The sequence below is a fragment of the Pristis pectinata genome, chromosome 10 (assembly GCF_009764475.1).
Source record: "Pristis pectinata isolate sPriPec2 chromosome 10, sPriPec2.1.pri, whole genome shotgun sequence".
Taxonomy (NCBI): Eukaryota; Metazoa; Chordata; class Chondrichthyes; order Rhinopristiformes; family Pristidae; genus Pristis; species Pristis pectinata.
This window is the reverse complement of record NC_067414.1, coordinates 85,152,329-85,171,404: the sequence shown is the minus strand read 5'-3', so window position 1 is coordinate 85,171,404 and position 19,076 is coordinate 85,152,329. Positions and strand designations below refer to the sequence as shown.

The window sequence follows — 19,076 nt, the reverse complement described above, 5'->3', positions numbered from 1 at the left end:
GACTTTATATCATTGCTAACCATCAGGGCCACACCGCCCCCTCTGCCTACCCGCCTATCTTTCCTATACACTGTGTACCCTTGGACATTCAGTTCCCAATCACATCCATCATTAAGCCATCACTCGGTGATTGCCACAATGTCATATTTTTTAATCTGTAGCTGTGCTACTATGTTATCCACTTTATTTCTAATGCTACGTGCATTTAAATACAGTATACTTAGACCAGTATCTGCTACTGATTTCGCTGTATTTCTATTACTTGTATATATATTACAAGTATTTGTGGACTTCATGTACTACTTAGAAACAGCTCAGCATAATTTAGCAACTGCTAATCTGTTTGAGGATTGCAGTCAAAATGATCAATACTAAAGTATTAGTTTGGATGTTAAATATTCAAACTTTAAGTTTTGTTCTAATCAATGCTGGAATATGAACTCTAACCTCTGGAGTTAGTGCAGAGCTCATTTCTAATTTCTGTCTATTCTACATGCTTCAGCTGCAAAAACTCCTGACCATGGATCCAACAAAGAGAATCACCTCTGAACAGGCTCTTCAGGACCCTTACTTCTTGGAAGAGCCTTTGCCAACCACAGAGTAGGTATACTTCTTGATTTTATGCAAAAATAAAGTTTTCTATTGAGTGATGTGGCTTCAATAAATTTCAAGCTGTTTGTACAAAGGCCATTTACTTATTGCTAGACTGTGCTTAATTTTGTTTTCGAGTACTGTTAAGCATTATTGTAATTAATATCACCATAGCTAAGATGCAGCATAATACTGTAGTGTGCTGGGGATATCAGTTCAAACAGTCATTAGTTTGGAATGGTACAGTACCAATCAGACATTTAGCCTGTGTCCATTGATTGCAATGCTGGGAAATAGTACCTTGCTGCCTGCTTATTGGCTGGACAGCAGTTAGTGGGCCAATATTATCAGTGGCTAGCTTCAGTTAAAGCTAGTCTGCACTGCTGAAAGCAGAAGTTGGATTGTGGTGGAGCAGATGCTGACAGACATTCTGCAAATTAATTGGCCCACTTTAATTAACCACTGGTCTGTGGCTTCCTACACTGTTATAAAGAGGCCGAACATAAGCAAGAGGAACAATACCTCTGTCTGGGCACGGTGCAACCTTCCGAACTTGGTATTAAATTCAACAGCTTCAACTAACTTCCTCCATTTGTAGCAAAACTGACCAGTTCTGCTGCAGGTCATCTGTAATATTAGCTCAATTGGTCTCTCTCCATTAGCCTTAGCATTCCCTACAACTTGGCATTTGGCATCTTTTACAATCCTTTCTTTACGATTTCTCTCTCTAACTGCCCTCATCTCACATCCTTTACATGCTATTTTTTTCTCCAACAGCATTCATTAACCTATCAACCAGATTATTTCAACATTATTCCCAGAGTAATCCTGATTTACCCTATCAGAGATATTCCCTGTGTACTAATCATCCCTCTCTCACTCTCTACAATTCAAAACTAACTTGTTTTCTCTCTTTCCCAGTGCTGACTAAGGGTCTTCATCTTGAAACATTAACTCTGTTCCTCTTGCCACAGATAGAGTTAATTTTTGTAATATATATTAAGTTTGCAGATGACACAAAAATTGATTGAGTTGTGGACAGTGAGGAAGGTTGTCAAAGTAAGCAGCAGGATATAGATCAGTTGGAAATTTGTGTGGAGAAATGGCAGATGGAGTTTAATCCAGCCTAGTGTGAGGTGATGCATTTGGGAGGTCAAATGCAAGGGGTAAGTATACAGTAAATGGCAGGACCCTTCAGAGCATTGATGTACAGAGGGATCTTGGGGTGCAAGTCCATAGCTCCCTGAAAGTGGCAATACAAGTGGATAGGGTGGTAAAGAAGACATATGGCATGCTTGCCTTTACTGGTCGGGCCATTGAGTATATAAGTTGGGAAGTCATGCTGCAGCTGTATAAAACTTCGGTTAGGCCACATTTGGAGTATTATATGTAGTTCAACACACTATAGGAAGGATATGGAGGCTTTGGAGAGGGTGCAGAAGAGGTTCAGAAGGATGTTGCTGGATTAGAGAGTATTAGCTATAAGGAGAGGTTGGCCAAACCTGGATTGTTTTCTCTGGAGTTTTGGAGGCTGAGGGGAGACCTGGTAGAAGTATATAAAATTATGAGAGGCGTAGTTAGGGTAGGTGGTCAGTCTTTTTCCACAGGATGGAAATGTCAAATACTAGAGGGAATAGGTTTAAGGTGAGAAGGGGAAAGTTTAAAGGAGATTTGCAAGGCAAGTTTTCTACAAAGAGAGTGATATTTGCCTGGAATGCGCTGCCAGGGAAGTGGTGGAAGCAGATACAATAGCAATGTTTAGGAGGCATTTAGACAGGCACATGAACAGGCAGCAAAAAGAGGGATACAATTCTTGTGCGGGCAGATGGGACTAGTTTAGACTGGCATCATGATTGGTGCAGATATGGTGGGCCAATGTCCTGTTCCTGTGCTACTGCTGTACCATTCTGTGTTCTACATAGATGCTGCATGTTTTGCTAAGTGTTTCCAGCATTTTCTATTCAATCTGAGTTTTTTGTGTGTTTTTGGAGACTCTCTCCTGATGGTATAAATGTGTGTTTATGTGAATTGATAACTTCCCTTGGCTGACTTGCTATTGAATATTATAGAGAGGATAGTTGACCATTCGCTCCATGAGTCATACCAGTACTCCAGCACAAAGTATGGTTGCTTACTGAACCAAAAAACATTTCAAAATGTTTGTTCAAAATGAAATGTACTTTCTAGAAAAGATTTTCTGAGAAATCTTAGACAGTCTATTGGGATTGAGCAAGATTTTTTCCACTGTTTTATGGGATCTGAGGTAGCTAATGAGGGTAATGTGGAATTTTTAATTCTTCCATAAATAGGTCAAATCAAGTGGCGGCCAATGGGATGGGTGGGTAGTATGTAAAGTCATCTGCTCCTTCCTCTGCTTATGCAGAGCTTTGTTATGCTCCCAATTCATGGCCTTGAGGTTCACAATATCATCCTAAATGCTTCTCCTCCACTTTAGCAGTCATAGACCAGAGATTCCCAGGTGTAAGTGGGGATGTTGCAATTCTTCAAGGAGACTTTGAGCACATCTTTGAATCCTGTCTGCCTGATAACCTCTTCCTGTGACAGAGCCCAGAATTGAGTGTCTGTTTCGGGCCACTGTTCTCAGACATGTGTATGATATGGTTTAGCCTATGTAGCCAACTTAGTGTAACCAGCGCCTCAGTACTTGAGATGTTGGCCTGGGAGAGGACTCCAATGTTGATTTGCATAATCTTCCAGTGAATTTGGAGGGTTTTGCAGAAACAGCCTGGTGCTATTTTTCTAGTGCCTTGCGATGCCTGTTGTGTGTATGTAGTTAGGTCTCAGAAGCATATAGGAAGGCAGGGCTCACTGCTGCTTGTAGACCATGAGCTTTATGCTAGGTCTGTGAAATACTGGCCAGGAAACTCCAGGTTCAATGCTCATTATGTGCACAGTCACATACTTGGAGCCAGAGTAGCCAAGGAGCCTCCACACATTTGGTCTTAGCATCTGGAGTTTAGAAGTAGAAAAAATGTTGTGGATCCTGCTCCAAAACTGCGGTGCGTCAGTTAATGTCAGAAGTGATTATGTGTAACTGAAAGGAAAAACAGTGCCAAGTTTAGCTGTAATAATCTTGATATCTGAATGAGCAATATTCACGGTCCAATTGCATAGTCACTTGAGCTAGGTACATGGTAAAACCTTATACCAGCATAGTCAACCACAGAAGGGAGAGAGAAAAGTGGCAGGATAAACAAATAGTTTTTAAAAACTTGTAACTGTGTTCTTAAACTTCAGTATGTAGGTCCTATGAGAAATCTGTTTTAGCTTACGCAGATGGTATATACAGCTATTTTCCTGAGACTGCTTTATTCTTTTCCTTTGCTTTTTAGTATGATTCTGCAGAGCAGTAAAAAAAATGTAATAGAATCTCACATGCAGTTGTTGATAAATCTAGAACGTTTGAACTGCTACCTGGACGTGTGCTGAAAATTACTCCAGTGTTACAGTTCAAACAGTTGTGGGAAAATTATATTGGCAAAATCACAAAATTGGTTCAAGCAGAGAAATGTGTGTGTGTATGTTTGTATGTGTGTGTGTATGTGTATGTGTGTATATATATATATATATATATATATATATATATATATACACATACATACATACACACACACACACACACAATGTGTATTTTCATATTTATATGTGTGTGTGTATATATATATATATATACACATACACACACACACACAATGTGTATTTTCATATTTATATGTGTGTGTGTATATATATATATATACACATACACACACACACACACATATATATATGTGTGTGTATATGTATGTATATATATTATATATATATATATATATATATAAGTTAATGTACTGTGTCCACCTGTTCATGTGAAAGCTCAATCTGAATAATCAGGGTGCTGTATGGGATGGAAACATAAAAATATGGCACTTAACCAATAACCAATAGATCCCCATGTCCAGTTAGGGTTTCTCCAGGACCATTGAGTTTCAGAGCTTATCACAATCTTGGTCCAGTTATGGACCAAAGCAACATATTTATGAGGTGAGGTGACAGCAACTGCCCTTGCCTTCAAGGTGGCACTTGACCAAATGTGGTTTCAAGGAGTGCTGGTAAAAGTGAAGTCAATGGACATTAAAGGGCAAACACTCCAGTAACTGAAGTCTAACCTCACACAAAGGAAGATGGTTATGGTTGTTGAAGGTCCTTCCAGCCCCAGCTCATCGCTACACAGGTTCCTCAAGGCAGTGTCCAAGGCATAGCCATTTTCTCCTGCTTCATCTGTGATTTTCCTTCATCCTAAGGTCAGATGTGAGGATATTTGCTGATGATAGCATTATATTCAATTGCATTCACAACTCCTCAGCAAACGAAGCAACCCATGCCTGCATGCAGCAAAATCTAGACAAAAATCAGACATAGGCTGATAAGTAGCAACTAACCTTTGCTGGATACTGTGTGTGAGTGACTCACCATCTGATACCCCAAAAGGTTTTCAAGCTTTTCAGTTACAAGGGTCAAGTCAGGAATGTGATGGATGTGTAGACAAGTACAGCTCTAAAACTCTTAAGAAACTTGACACCATCAACACAGCCCATTTGATTGGCACCTCATTCATTCCTTCCAACACTTGTGCACAGTGGCTGCAGTGTGTCTCTCCTAGACTACTCTGATATCTCCTTCCAAACCTGCAACCTCTGCCTTTGAGAAGGATAAGCACAGGCAGGTGCATGGGGATACTATCCAGTGCAGGTTTCCCTCCATTCTGATTTGGTAGTATATCTCTCGTCTTTCATTGTCATTGAGTCTAAATCCTGGAATTCCTTGCCCAACAACACTGTGGATGTACTTCTATTAGAAGGACTGCAGCAATTCAAGAAAGTGGCTCACCATCACCTTCTCAAGGGTAATTAGCAATGGGCAATTAATGCTGGTCTTACTAGTGACACTCAGATCCTGAAAATGAATTCAAAAATGCAAAAGATTTAATGGTAAAAAATCATTCGAAATTAATAAATATTTCACAAGAGCAGCTCACACAAATTCTTACTATCTGTTCAGAATAGTCTCTGCATTACTCAATCCACATTATGTCTGTGTTGGTGTCTTTTATGTAATTAATTACAACTTAGTTCATCAACTGAATACTTTGCCCATTTCTGTCCATTGCTCCTTTTAATATGAAAGACAATGCTTGCATTTATTATTATTTCTAAACGAGATTTGTTATCATAGATCTAACAGTTTGGGTAAATTATAATCCTAGATATTTTGTGATTTTTATTTAATACAGGCCCTTCTAAATCATCTGATAGTGCTCATCTGTCACTTGAGTTTAGGGGAAATAATGGGCACTGGTTGCCCTGATATCTGTGAATGCCATTGTGTGCCTTCTGAGGGGTTGCACAATAATCCCAAAATAACTGCTTGCATTTTGCCAAGAGGCAGTTCAGGATGATGTCACAGCTGAAGCTGACTGTGTAAGAAATGTCTGCTCTGTTTGCACCGTGCAGTGCATTAGTATTCTCATTTGGAAGCATTTGGAAATACAGTACAAACCATTCCCCCTGAAATGGTGCAATATTTGTTCATTTTGTTACTGACCATGATCTGACCTGGTGACCGATGGCACTGTGTGTGTATGTGTGGAGGTTATGGACACTCACTTCTGACTTTTTCTGGAGAATATCAAAGAACAGTGAATCAGAAAACAAGCCCAGCACTTGTTCACTATCATTATAAGATCTAGTTATTAAGCTAAAGCTTAACTTTATGTGACTTTGTAAGTAATTCCAATTTAAGTACATTTTCTCCCACGATTTTTCATTTTCCTGCACAGAAAGCAACTTCTGTCAAAGGAATAGAAAATGATTGAAATGAAGGCTAAAGACAAATAATTGTGTTGCAAAAATGTAATTTTGTCAGGCTTTTTATGCCATTTCCCTGATAGCTTGGAAAGCTTATCCAATGAATAACTTTACAGACAAAAAGTGCCTCTGTTTTAATCTCTAGCCTTTGCTCAGCATGGTCACTTGATGTTGCCACAGGTTAAAGTTGGGAAATTCAACATGTCCTTGTTGCTGGAATGTCGACATATGGGCATTGAGTAAATAAATGATCAGGCTCTCTCACTGATCATGGAGAAACCTGTTAGTACTTGCAGTAAAAGCAAAGTAATAGAAGGAAACACATGCTTGGAACCAAACTCCAGCAAATAACCACCGTCTGCAGGGAAGAAGTGGCAGAAAAATCTGGTTTTGGAAAACAGTTGACATTCTAAATTGTTAACCTGACCATTTTTTTCATTATCATTTATAAATAATTTAAGCCACAGCTTGAAATAAGATATCATTTATATAAATATCACATGAATTATCACTAATTTTACATGATATTACTAACATTGAACTCAGTTGTAGTGACACTTTCACAAGGTGGTACATGTGAAATAACATGGAGAAAGTAAGTAAAGAACTGAAGTCCTTGAGGGGTTATCAAAGGTATTTCAAATATACAAAAGCCAAGGGCCAGGAATAACACCCTGCATTATGATGTCATATTGCATCTGCTTCATGCCATGCTGTCTCTCGGTCCTGAACCATGTAATCAACAGTGAGGAAAAGGCCCATCAATCAGTTTAGAGTAGTGGAACATGGGTGGAAGTTAGAAATCCCTCTTTATCCTCAAAGGATGCTGGGAAATGCAGTGAAGGGGAACATCTCCCTTATAAATTATATGTTTGTTGGCTAGTTAGGAACATGCCTCGCTCTACTTTGAACAAGTTCAGAAAATCTGCAATAACTGCTCATGGTAGGAAATTGTTTCATAAATCCAAGGAAATATTTGTCATAAAGTCATGGAGGAATATAGCACGGATACAGGCCCTTCAGCCCAACCAGTCCATGCCGACTACGGTGCTCACCCAGCTAGTCCCAACTTCCTGCGTTCGGTCCATATCCCTCCAAACCCTGCCCCTCCATGTACCTATCCAAGTGCTTCTTAAATGACACTACTGCACCTGCCTCAACCCCTTCCTCTGGCAGCCCATTCCATATACTCACCACCCTCTGCATGAAAAAGTTGCCCCTCAGGTCCCTTTTAAATCTTTCTCCTCTCTCCCTAAACCTATGCTGTCTAGTTTTGGACTCCCCTACCCTGGGGGAGAGACTGTTACCATCCACTTTATCTATGCCCCTCATAATTTTAAACACTTATAGGTCGCACCTCATTCTCCTATGTTCCAAGGAATAAAGACCTAGCCTGGCCAACCTCTCCCTATAACTCAGGCCTTCCAGTCGTGGTAACATCCTCGTGAATCTTCTCTGCACTCTTTAACACTTAAGTTGTGCCATAAAAACTTGCAGAGGGCTAAACTGTCATGTTGGTGTGTGGTATTTGTGAACACAATTTGTTTGCATGAGTTATAGTTTGGAAGCACTGCCAAGTATTTTTCCATTGATGCATTGAGTGTGAGTAATTTCCTGAGTCTAATGCATCTGCCATAAGTAGCCAGTACTGATTCTTATGCCCCGAATCCCCCATCTCATGAAGGGGAGGTGATTATGGAATCTAAACAGTGCTAGCAAACATTTGATTGTTAGTATTTTCTGTTGTTGGTTACATAGCACCCAAGTGTGATAGGTTCTCATGTGGCACTCTTGGTTCATACATGTGCCATATGAGTGTAATCCATAATCTGCATAACTCCACATGCTCATGAAACCTGTTCTCGTTCGGACGAAGACATGTATTTTCCTGTCCTTCAGGGACGTGTACAGCAAACACATTTAAGGCTCATCCAGTCTTTGCCAGCAACTCATATATCTGAAGTCTTTAATGATGTGTAGTCAGCTCCCAATGACACCTTCCAGTATGTCCTGATATCCATCAAAAAATGATGACCCTATAAATAATGTGGGGTGATAGACTACTCTGCCTTTCTATGCATGATCTACGCTGAATGTTAGTTACATTTCCGTGATTCAATTTCATGAGAAAGGTGGATTGATATCATGCACACTCATTCAATGTGCTTCATGGACATCGAAGTTAGCAGTCAAAATTCCCATATTGGATCATAATTCCATTTCATAATCAATTTAAATACAGAATCAATTGCATTGCACAAAGTACATGCGCCACAGAAGTGAATTTCTAAGTCCTATCCCTGACATGTCACCTAATTCAATACTTATGTAACTTATCGTTATTTACTGTGCTCCTTTATGAGCTATTAAACAATATAGGTTGTCCTTGAGGACTGAATCTAATCTGCTGTTATTTTAAATGCAATCCAATCTCAGTGAATTCTTTGTTTTTGTGGAATGAAAAGTTTACCATGGTAACTAGAGGCTTTTAAATTAGGTATAAATCTGGTGGCTGTCCTCTGAATCTTTTCCATTCTATGTCTATATTTATCATTTGAGTATTCTAGTTGAATACTCAAGGTCTTGTATAAGGACAGTACTTTTGTTTTGGCTTTCAATGCCCTTACAATACAATCCAGCATTGTTTTCTTTTGCAACAGCCTCATAGTACTTGTCTGTATTGGAAAAATATCAGCTGCATAGCATGAGATAATCCCATTACATCTTCTTCCTATACTTCGCCCACACCACATAACACATAATTCCTCTCAAGCCTGCATAATGCTTCCCTGTTACCAATGACATTTCTCCCTCCAGGCCTTCCTTCCCTCACTCCATGTGGGAAGCATTCTGCACTAAAAGTGTGATTAGACATTAGGATAACTGGAAATTTAAAAAAAAACATTGAATAGTACTGTTAAAGTATAATCAAACTTCATTATAGCAGGACTAATTTGGCTGACCAAGCATGGAATGGAGGGATACAGACGATGTGCAGGCAGATGGGATTAGTTTAAATTGGTGTCATGGTTGGCACAGATCTAGTGGGCTGAATGGCCTGTTCCTGTGTTCTACTCTTCTATGTTCTTTGTTCAGCCCAATGTGGTAAGCTATGTTTTGTACTATCAGACATTCAGAACAGTGTTCCCTACCCTTTCCTTAGTTAACATAACTAACTGAAAACCTATGGAGTTATGATCTCTATCCACAAAATGCTCTCCCACTGAAACACCATTCACCTGGCTGGGTTCATTTCCAATACAAGGTCTAGTATGGCCATTTCCCTGGTTGGATTATCTACATACTGTGTCAAGAAACCCTCCTGGATGCACCTAACAAATTCTGCCCCATCTAAGCCTGTGGCAGTAAGGGAGTCCTAGTTAATATTGGAGAAACTAAAGTTACTCATTACAACTACCCTGTTGCTTTTACATCTTTCCATAATCTGCTTGCATATCTTCCTCTCTCTCCCACTGGCTATGGGGAGGCCTATGGTATAACCCTGTCATAGTGATTGCACCTTTCTCATTCCTGAGCTCTACCCATATTGCCTCACTGGATGAGCCCTCCAGGATGTCCTGTCTAAGTGCTGCTGTGACATTCTCCCTCATCAGCTCCCCAACTCTTTTACATCCTTCTCTATTGCGTCTGAAACATCTGAACCCTGGAATGTTGAGCTGTCAGTTCTGCTATTCACTTACCTGTTAAACATTGCTATTGTATCTGCTTCCATAAGTTACCCTGGCAGTGTGTTCCGGACACCTACTACTCTATGTGTAAGCGAAAAAGTTTGTAAATCTTTAAATTTTCCCCTTCTCACCTTCAAGCTATGCCCTCTATTATTTGACATTTCTACCCTGGGGGAAATATTCTGACTGTCTACCCCATCTGTGCCTATCAAAATTTTATCTGCCCCTATCAGGTGGCCCCTCAGTCTCTGACGTTCCAGAGAAAACAACCCAAGTTTGTCCAACATCTCCGTATAGCTGATGCTCTCTATTCTAGGCAACATCCTGGTGAATTTCTTCTGCACACTCACAAAAACCTCCACATCATTCCTGTAATGCACCAACCAGAAATATACACAATGCTCCAAATGTGGCCTAATCAAAGTTTTATACAGCTGCAACATGACTTCCCGACTTTTACACTCAACACCTTGACCGATTAAGGCAAGTATGCCGTATGCCTACTTCAGCACTCTATCTATTTGTGTTGCCACTTTCAGGGAGCTATGGACTTACACCCAAGATCACTCTGCATATCAATGATCCGAAGGGTCCTGCCATTTACTATATACTTTCCTCTTGCATTTGACCTCCCAAAGTGCAAAACTTCACATTTGTCTGATTAAACTAAGCTCACCCACATTTTCATCCAAATCGTTTATATTTATCATAAACAACAGAGGACTGGCACTGATCCTTGCAGAACATCACGGGTCACAGACCTCCAGTCAGAATAACACCCTTCCACCACTACCCTCTGTCTTCTGTGGGCAAGCCAATTTTAAATCCAATCTGCCATGTCACCATGGATCACATGCATCTTAATCTTCTGGATCAGCCTAACATAAGGAACCCTGTTGAAATAGTTACTAAAGTCCATAAACTTTACTTAAGTTAGATTGATAGTAGGTAGTTGAATATGTTATTTAATGTGAGCCATTTCAAGTTTTCTCCCAGTCTTTGGGCATGCTTTGTTTCAATAGCATTTTGTGTTTGAGTTCTTAAGTATAAGCATAAAATCAGAAACAGTAATTTTCTGCTATGATCTCTCTCCCATATTTACAATTTTTACTTTAAATTTTAGTGTATTTGCAGGTTGTCAGATTCCATATCCAAAGCGAGAATTTCTAAACGAAGATGAACCAGAAGAGAAAGGTGATAAGGTAGGAGGAAAATCATTGAATGGAGTTCACAGCTTAATCCAAATTTAAACATGACCAAACTGTGTGTTCTCGTACTAATTTTTGAATGCACGTCAGTTTATTTGGTTTATGTTTTCACTACTTTTAAACCGTGTTTTAATGTTTAAATATAAATTTCTATCGCATATAATAAAGGTAACATGACAAGCTGAATCTTTCTTGTTTAGAATTAAGGTAATTCAGTATAAATAATTAATTAATTCAGCTTGACATATCACACCGTGTCCTGAAGAATATTGGCTCTCTGTTGTATAGACTGCTATTAAAGTAAAGAAGGATATTATTTACCACATTTTTGACTACACTGAAAAAATAGATATTTTAATATTTTTCAAAATATTATGAAACCTCTTCCTAAAATCTTTCATAAAATTGTTTTGCCACATTATGGTTTGGAAGTATTAAGTATCATAACACTTCATTATATAAATTAGACTGCTGTACATTATTCAAGTACTTATTAAAGTTTTAGCTGTTCCTTGTGATCTGTCATTTGGGAGCCACTTATTAGCATTTAGTGTATGTGGACGTAAAGAGACGGCATAAGTGCAATAAGTTACTGTGAAGAGAAAACTGGAATAGCTGGAAAATAGAAATAAAACAGAAAATGGTTTGAAGACCTAACAGAAGAGTAGTTAATCTTTAGGGTATAACTTCATCAACAGGTGACAAATATGTTTTTCCATCTGTGAAAGAACAATCCCTTAGGCAAAATATATTAGATAGCAGACTAACTGAGAATCTAACTACTTGGCAACCAAGTTCACAGTCAACAAGTTTTGATGTTTAAATAGATTTCAGCAGTTTCTATTTGCTGAAACATATTGTCAAATTCAAAACTAAAAGTACTTGTCTCTCCTGAAGATTGCTGAAATTTACCATTCCCTGACAGAGTGTGGGCAAGCAACTTCCTTAAGGCTTTTATCACTGACAAGAAGTGCACTGGTGCATCCACTGAAATTCATACCCAGTTGAGCACCTGACCTCTGACAAATATTCTGCCAAGCAGATGGAAAACCCCATCCTTAAGAAATAATGTTTCAAAAGCACAAGGCAGACTATAAGAATGGAGAATGATTTGCTTATGATTCAAGGTCATTCATTACTGCATTTCCTCCAAATGTTAAATGGGCAACAAGTGTAAATTTTCCTTTTGCTATTATGTCATTTCAGAATCCAAAACAATTACATTGAAGAATTTTGTTATGGCATTAATATTTTATTAATATGGCATTAATCCATATTTTTATTGAGTAAGCAGGATCTTCACATGACTAAAATGTTAACAGAAACCTGGTGTTTCAACAATTGATGCAGAAGCAATAACAAATATTATGTTGAGCAGGTGCTTAGCTGTTTAACTTGCATAAAATACTGTTTGGAGTCATTGAGTCATAGAGTAATACAACATGGAAAAAGGTCCTTTGGCCTGACTTGTCCATGCTGACCAAGATGCCCATTTACCTGTATTTGTCCCATATCCTTCTAAACCTTTCCTATCCATGCACCTGTCCAAATGCCTTTAAAATGTTATTATTGTATCTGCCTCAACCACTTCCTGTGGCAGCTCATTCCATATATGCACCACCCTCTGTGTGAAGAAGTTAAGATATCTTTATTAGTCACATGTACATCAAAACACACAGTGAAATACATCTTTTTGCGTAGTGTTTTGGGGGCAGCCCACAAGTGTCGCCACGCTTCCGGTGCCAACATAGCACGCCCACAACTTCCTAACCCGTATGTCTTTGGAATGTGGGAGAAAACCGGAGCACCCGGAGGAAACCCACGCAGACATGGGGAGAACATACAAACTCCTCACAGACAGTGGCCGGACTTGAACCCGGGTCGCTGGCACTTTAAAGTCCCTTCAGGTCTCTTTTAAAATTTTCCCCTCTCATCTTAAACCTATGCTGTCTAGTGTTTGATTCCCTTTTCCTGGGAATGGACCATGTGCATTCATCTTATCTATGACCCTCATGGGTCAAGTCAAGTTCATTGTTATGTGCACAAGTACAGTGTGGTACAGGTATAATGGAAAGCTTGCTTACAGCAGCATCACAGGCACGTAGGTACAGACAACACACAGAATATAAATTATACAAGACAGTGAAGAGAGAAATAAACTGTGCAAAAAAAGACATTAGTGCAGAAATAAAAGACACAATCAGACAAATCTGTGGTAGTGCAAGAGTCTGTAGATTTCCTTTGCTGAGGTAGGATTAGGGTTGTGCAGGGCGGTTCAAGAACCTGATGGTTGTAGGAAGGTAGCTATTTCCGAACCTGGTAGTGTGGTACTTCAGGCTTCTTTACCTCCTGCCTAAAGGTAGCAGTAAGAAGAGGGCATGACCTGGATGGTGGGGATCCTTGATGATAGGTGCCGCTTTTTTGAGGCACCACCTCCTGTAGCTGCTGTCAATGGTAGGGAGGGCTGGGCCCATGACGGACAGGGCTGTGTCCATTGCTCTCTAACGCTTCTTGCATTCCTGTGCATTGGAATTGCCATACCAGGCCATGATGCAACTAGTCAGGATATTACACCTCTAAGGAGATTGGAGAAACTGAAACTGTTTCATAATATGAACATTTACCAGTCTACCAGGAGTATGATTTTCTTCCCCCCTCATGTACTTGATTATTTACTGTGATGGAACATTTAAATGAATAATGAAGAGTTATATTTATTTAGTATTCGATAGACCATATAGCAATCTAAATCAAGTTCAATAAATACATTTTCACCTTCAGCTGCTGGTTCTTATTGAATCTAAACTTAATTCATTCATTTTTGCTCCTCCCAGCCCTGCCAACTTCACCACTACCTCCCTATTTAGTCTGCAGGTAGCTTTCAACTTTTGATTTATTGTATATAAAGGCCTTGGATTATTGATCTGATAACATGAGTCTGAATTCCACCAAGGCAGCTGGAATGTGGACATGAAATTGGATTGTTGTTTTAAAAATCCTCTGGTTTATTAATGCCCCTCTCAGAAGGAAATCTGCTATTTTTACCTAGTCTGGCCTATATATGTCTCCATATCTATCAAAGTAATCAACACTTAAATGCCTCTTGAAATGATTTTTCTCTCATTATAGAGGGCATTTAGGGGTGGACAATAAATTCTGGCCTTACTAGAGGTGGAAACGAATTACAAAGTAGAAATCTTGTAGTTAAAATTGCAGAACCACCTACAACTATATGATCCCATGAAATGGACAAGTACAGGTGAACCCCGCATTATGGCCGTTCGTGTTCACCCTTACAGAATTCAGAAATAACTACCCAAAAATTTGAGATACAGAATACAATTCATTCTCATGGCAGTCACGTGAAAAAAAGGGCATATAAATAAACACACAATTTTTTTTTCAACCTTTGTTTCTTGGTGCATGTGCAGATAATGTGGCTTTGCATTACGTAAAATCACGATTTGGGCCGTTTTCTAGGACTGCAACTCACACCCCACCATAACACAGGGCTCACCTGTATTGCAACAGGTCTTTTTATCAGCAGTGTATGATGGCTAACAGATCCGCCCTTTGCACTAAAAGATTATTGCCACTCTTTCATTTCACCTTCTAGCAAACCAATTCTCTGCATTAAATGTTCCAAATTCCTATTTTCATCACAATGTTTTCATTGAAAGACACCTAAAGCAGTGGCATTATAATAACTGATGAATTTATGAAAAAATACCCCAGATACTAGAAGTGTGAAATCTGAACAAAAACTGGTGGAAACACAGCCGGTCAGTGACCATCCGTGGAGAAAGAAGCAAAGTTATCTCATCAGGGTGTTGATCTGAATGTCAGTTTGCCAGGGTTAACAGAGGGACTATTGATGAAAGCCTTACACTGCGTGTACAATTAACACAGGGAATTTAGGCAATGGTATTAAATGTACAGTAAGATTTACTAGTTTAGTTGTCCTGAACTAGTCTTACGATCTCCTAAGGGTGCCTTTGATCTGGGATTCCACAATTAATATTGTAGTGCAGGTCAGAGAGAAATAGGAATGTAATGGGTGAGGCGTTGGGTAATATTTCAAGAAGGCACTGATATTTTGCCATGTAGCAGACTGATTTGCAAGACCTATACACTCGTGATAGAAGTCAGGGTTAGCCTGATTTGATGCATGGCTGCAAGGTTTATCAGCAAAGAGGCTGGAGAGTGAACTGAAAGCTGTTGGCTGTGGAATGCCATAGAGGTCAGTGATACTGTATATACATTTTTAATAAATGATTAACAGCATTATCCATGCTGTCTTCAGTTTACAGGTTTCAATAAATTGGTGCAATGACCAGTGTGCAAAGCAGTCTGGACAGTTTGAGGTGTCGCATTATGTGGAGTGCAATTGGGATGTTACACCAGAAATTAACTCCACTTAGGTATCCATTTTACAATACTGTTTGCACACTAATTCCTTGCTGATATGATGTGCTCCTTAATGCAGAAATGGACCCAAACAGATAAGAAACAGTGTAATCAGAGTCCCAATATGTATTTGCATACGAAAACTAAAATCATCCAACTATAATCTGTTCACGTGTTTGATATTGTAAAATGATGACATTTTTACATTTTCTTGCATCACACAGATGCTTTAAAAATGCTTAGAAAGAAATGAAGAATGAAGTGCAGGTCTTAGTGAAATGATTTTTAAAAAATCACCTGAAGAAGTTCTGATAAACCACTGAAAAATACCTGCTTCTTGTTCTGTCTGAAGCCTTGAGCCTAATTTTGTACTTGATTTGAATCAGCAGGATATCCTCATGTACAGCTCCGGTGGAGCCATTCGATTGAACTGTGGCTAGTTCAGGTATGGAGGTTGATAGAGAGGTATAAAGGTGTGAAGAAATTCTGATATTTATAACACACATTTGCACCCAAGTCACATCATTCTTTATAGTGGGTTTTTGGTTTATGTCCCAATCATTATCTCTAGGTATTAAACTAATGGAAATTCCAAGAAAATCAGAAACATATTTAGTAAGGAGGTGATAGAATGATAGAAATCACTACAAAACGTTTTGGTTCTGGCAGATTGAGCCAACCATTTCCCACAAGAAGTGCAAGTCCTGTTGCAGGAAGGGTAGTTGATTAGTAGATTAGAAGAATGTGCCAAATTAGAGTCATAGATTCATATAGGATAGAAACAGGCCCTTCAACCCACCATGTATATGCAGCCATCAAGTACCCATCTATACTAATCCCATTTACTAACCCTTGGTCCGTTGCCTTTCTGGGCCCTGAGGATTCAAGGGCTCATATAGATACTTATTAAATGTGAGAGCCTCTGCTTCCAGCACCCACTCAGGCAGTCTGTCCTAGATTCTGAGTGAAAAAGTTCTTCCTTAGATGCTGTCTAAATCTCTTATTCCTTATCTTAAACCCATGCCTTCTAGATATTCTACTACTGAAAAAATTCTCCTACTGTCTATCTCATCTTTGCCCTCATAATGTTGTACACCTCTGTCAAGCCTCCCTCGGCCTCTTCTGCTCCAAGGAAAACAAATCCAGCCTATCCAGTTTCTCCTCAAAATTGAAACGCTTCATCCTAGACGATATCCTGGTGAAGAGACACAACAGACTGCAAATGCTGCAATCTAGACCAAAAAATAAACTGCTGGAGGAACTCAGTGGAACATGCAGCATCTGTGGAGGCAAAGAGATAGTCCACGTTTCGGGTCAAAACCCTGCACCAGGACCAGAAACATCAACTATCCTTTTCCCTCCAGCAGCTTCTTTTTAACATTCTGGTGAATCTCCTAAGTATTTACCTGCACTTTGTTAAAATATTGTTGCACTAACCTAGCTGATTATGGGCAAACTTGTATGTACTTGTTTCTAAGCAACGTTTGCATTTATAAACTTTTGGAACGCTGATGCCTACAGACAAAGGAATTCAGATCCATCATACTGAAGGTTATGGTCTATGCTTAGTGGTGCTGTTCCTATGTATATGACGCCTAGATTGTTTTATCAGAATTGTGAGATGGTTATGGTTGTCATTTGATCAATTACTGCTTTGTTACGTTGGACAGCAGAATCAGCAACAAACTCAGCAACACCAGCAGACAACGCAACAGAATCAGCAACAGCAGCAGGCAGCCCAGCAACAAAACAGCACACAGACAAATGGGACAGCAGCTGGGGGAGGAGGTGGTGGAGGAGGAACTGGAGGAGGCCTCCAGCATAACCAGGACAGTGGTCTCAATCAGGGACCTCCAAACAAGAAGCCTCGTATAGGTACATCAGCCACAACTTCTGGTGGATCTGCCATGACTGCTGATTACCAGGTACTTTCAGGTTCAACTACTGCTCCTTTTCAGAGTGCAATAAAAATTATTCTCTCAATGTCTAAACGTGGGGTTTTTGAAAAACCACTATGTTGTTGTTTGTTGCAAACAAGAAAGTGAACAGTTCTGTAGAAAAACAGTGGGATCAGTGCCCTAAGGAGAACATTGAAGAGTACCAGGAAAAACCTTACCTCATTCATTTTACCAACCAGAGTTTATATCCATGGGTTACTGCTGGCTACATTGGCTGAAGGAGCTGTCTTACATCAACCAGTTCAGAATGTAAAAACATGTACTCCACCAAAGTCCTGTCAGGATCTGCACAAGACCTTGAATGTATGAAGTCACCCTTTCTGGCAAAACTGTCAAACTATAACTTGTGAGCTATTATTTATTAGTTCAAATCATAATTAGCAGCAATTAAACTTAAGGCATTGTCCATACTTAGTAGATAATATAAGTTAACAAAATAAATAACAGGAGTTGCTACTTCAGTTCAGTTACATGACATGAACTGCTACTGATTATAAATTTGTTTAATGCATTTGGTGTCTGGGATTGATATAAATTGGTAAAATTAGTTTCAAATTAGAATCCTTTGATAACAGACAACAGAATTAGGTGACCTAGCTCTTGGATATATTAAAATCTATTTGTTGAAGTTAGAAATATTTTTGGAACTTAAAAAAGAAACTTAGCAAGCAAAATCCAGGATATAAAAGGGAGGCAAGCTCCAGCAGAACGGCCAATTTGAGAAAGGCTGTTTTGAGTGGAAGTGCTGTGCTTGAGGTCTAAGTGCAGAGACTTTGATGAGTGAGGCTTTAGCAAGTAAAGGTAAGTCAAGGTAAGATCTTTCCTATTTCCTTCTTTTAACCCAGTTCTAATTTTAGAGGTAGAAATGGCAGTCAGTGGACTGATATGTTCCTCCTGCGAAATGTGGGAGATCAGGAAGCAGTTCAGCGTCCATGACAACCACACTTCCAGGAGATGTGTCCAGCTGCAGCTCCTTTCAGACCACATAGATCAATTGGAGCAGCAGTTGGACTCACTAAGGAGCATACAGGAGGCAGAGTGTGTTGTGCGTAGGAGTTTCGGGCAGGTAGTCACACTGAAGGTTCAGTCAGATAGATGAGTGACTGCCAGGAGGGGCAGGCAGGTAGTGCAGGAGTTCCCTGTGGCTATTCCGCTCTGAAACTTGAATGCTTTGGGGGGGGGGGGGGGGGGGGTGGCAGTGGCCTCTCAGGGGAAAGCAACAATAGCTACCAGATCAGTGGCACCATGACTGGCTCTGTTGTACACCAGGGAAAGTTGTAGTCTAGGTGAGCGGTAGTGATAGCAAGCAGAATCTGATTAGTAAGTAAGGTGATGAGTGGAACCAGATAAGGAAGG

The 19,076-nt window shown here is 39.6% G+C and overlaps 1 protein-coding gene across 3 annotated transcripts in view; it reads left to right on the top strand.

Annotated features, from left to right (window-relative positions):
- The window catches only part of LOC127574823 (cyclin-dependent kinase 19), a 135,119-nt gene that overhangs the window by 93,182 nt on the left and 22,861 nt on the right, over positions 1 to 19,076 (top strand). For 2 of the 3 annotated variants that reach the window (XM_052024215.1, XM_052024217.1), the window contains exons 10-12: positions 503 to 600; positions 11,271 to 11,349; positions 17,433 to 17,687. In XM_052024215.1, the coding sequence (XP_051880175.1) occupies positions 503 to 600; positions 11,271 to 11,349; positions 17,433 to 17,687 (432 nt within the window). The remainder of the gene's footprint in view (positions 1 to 502; positions 601 to 11,270; positions 11,350 to 17,432; positions 17,688 to 19,076) is intronic. The other variant, XM_052024216.1, reaches the window with a different exon arrangement.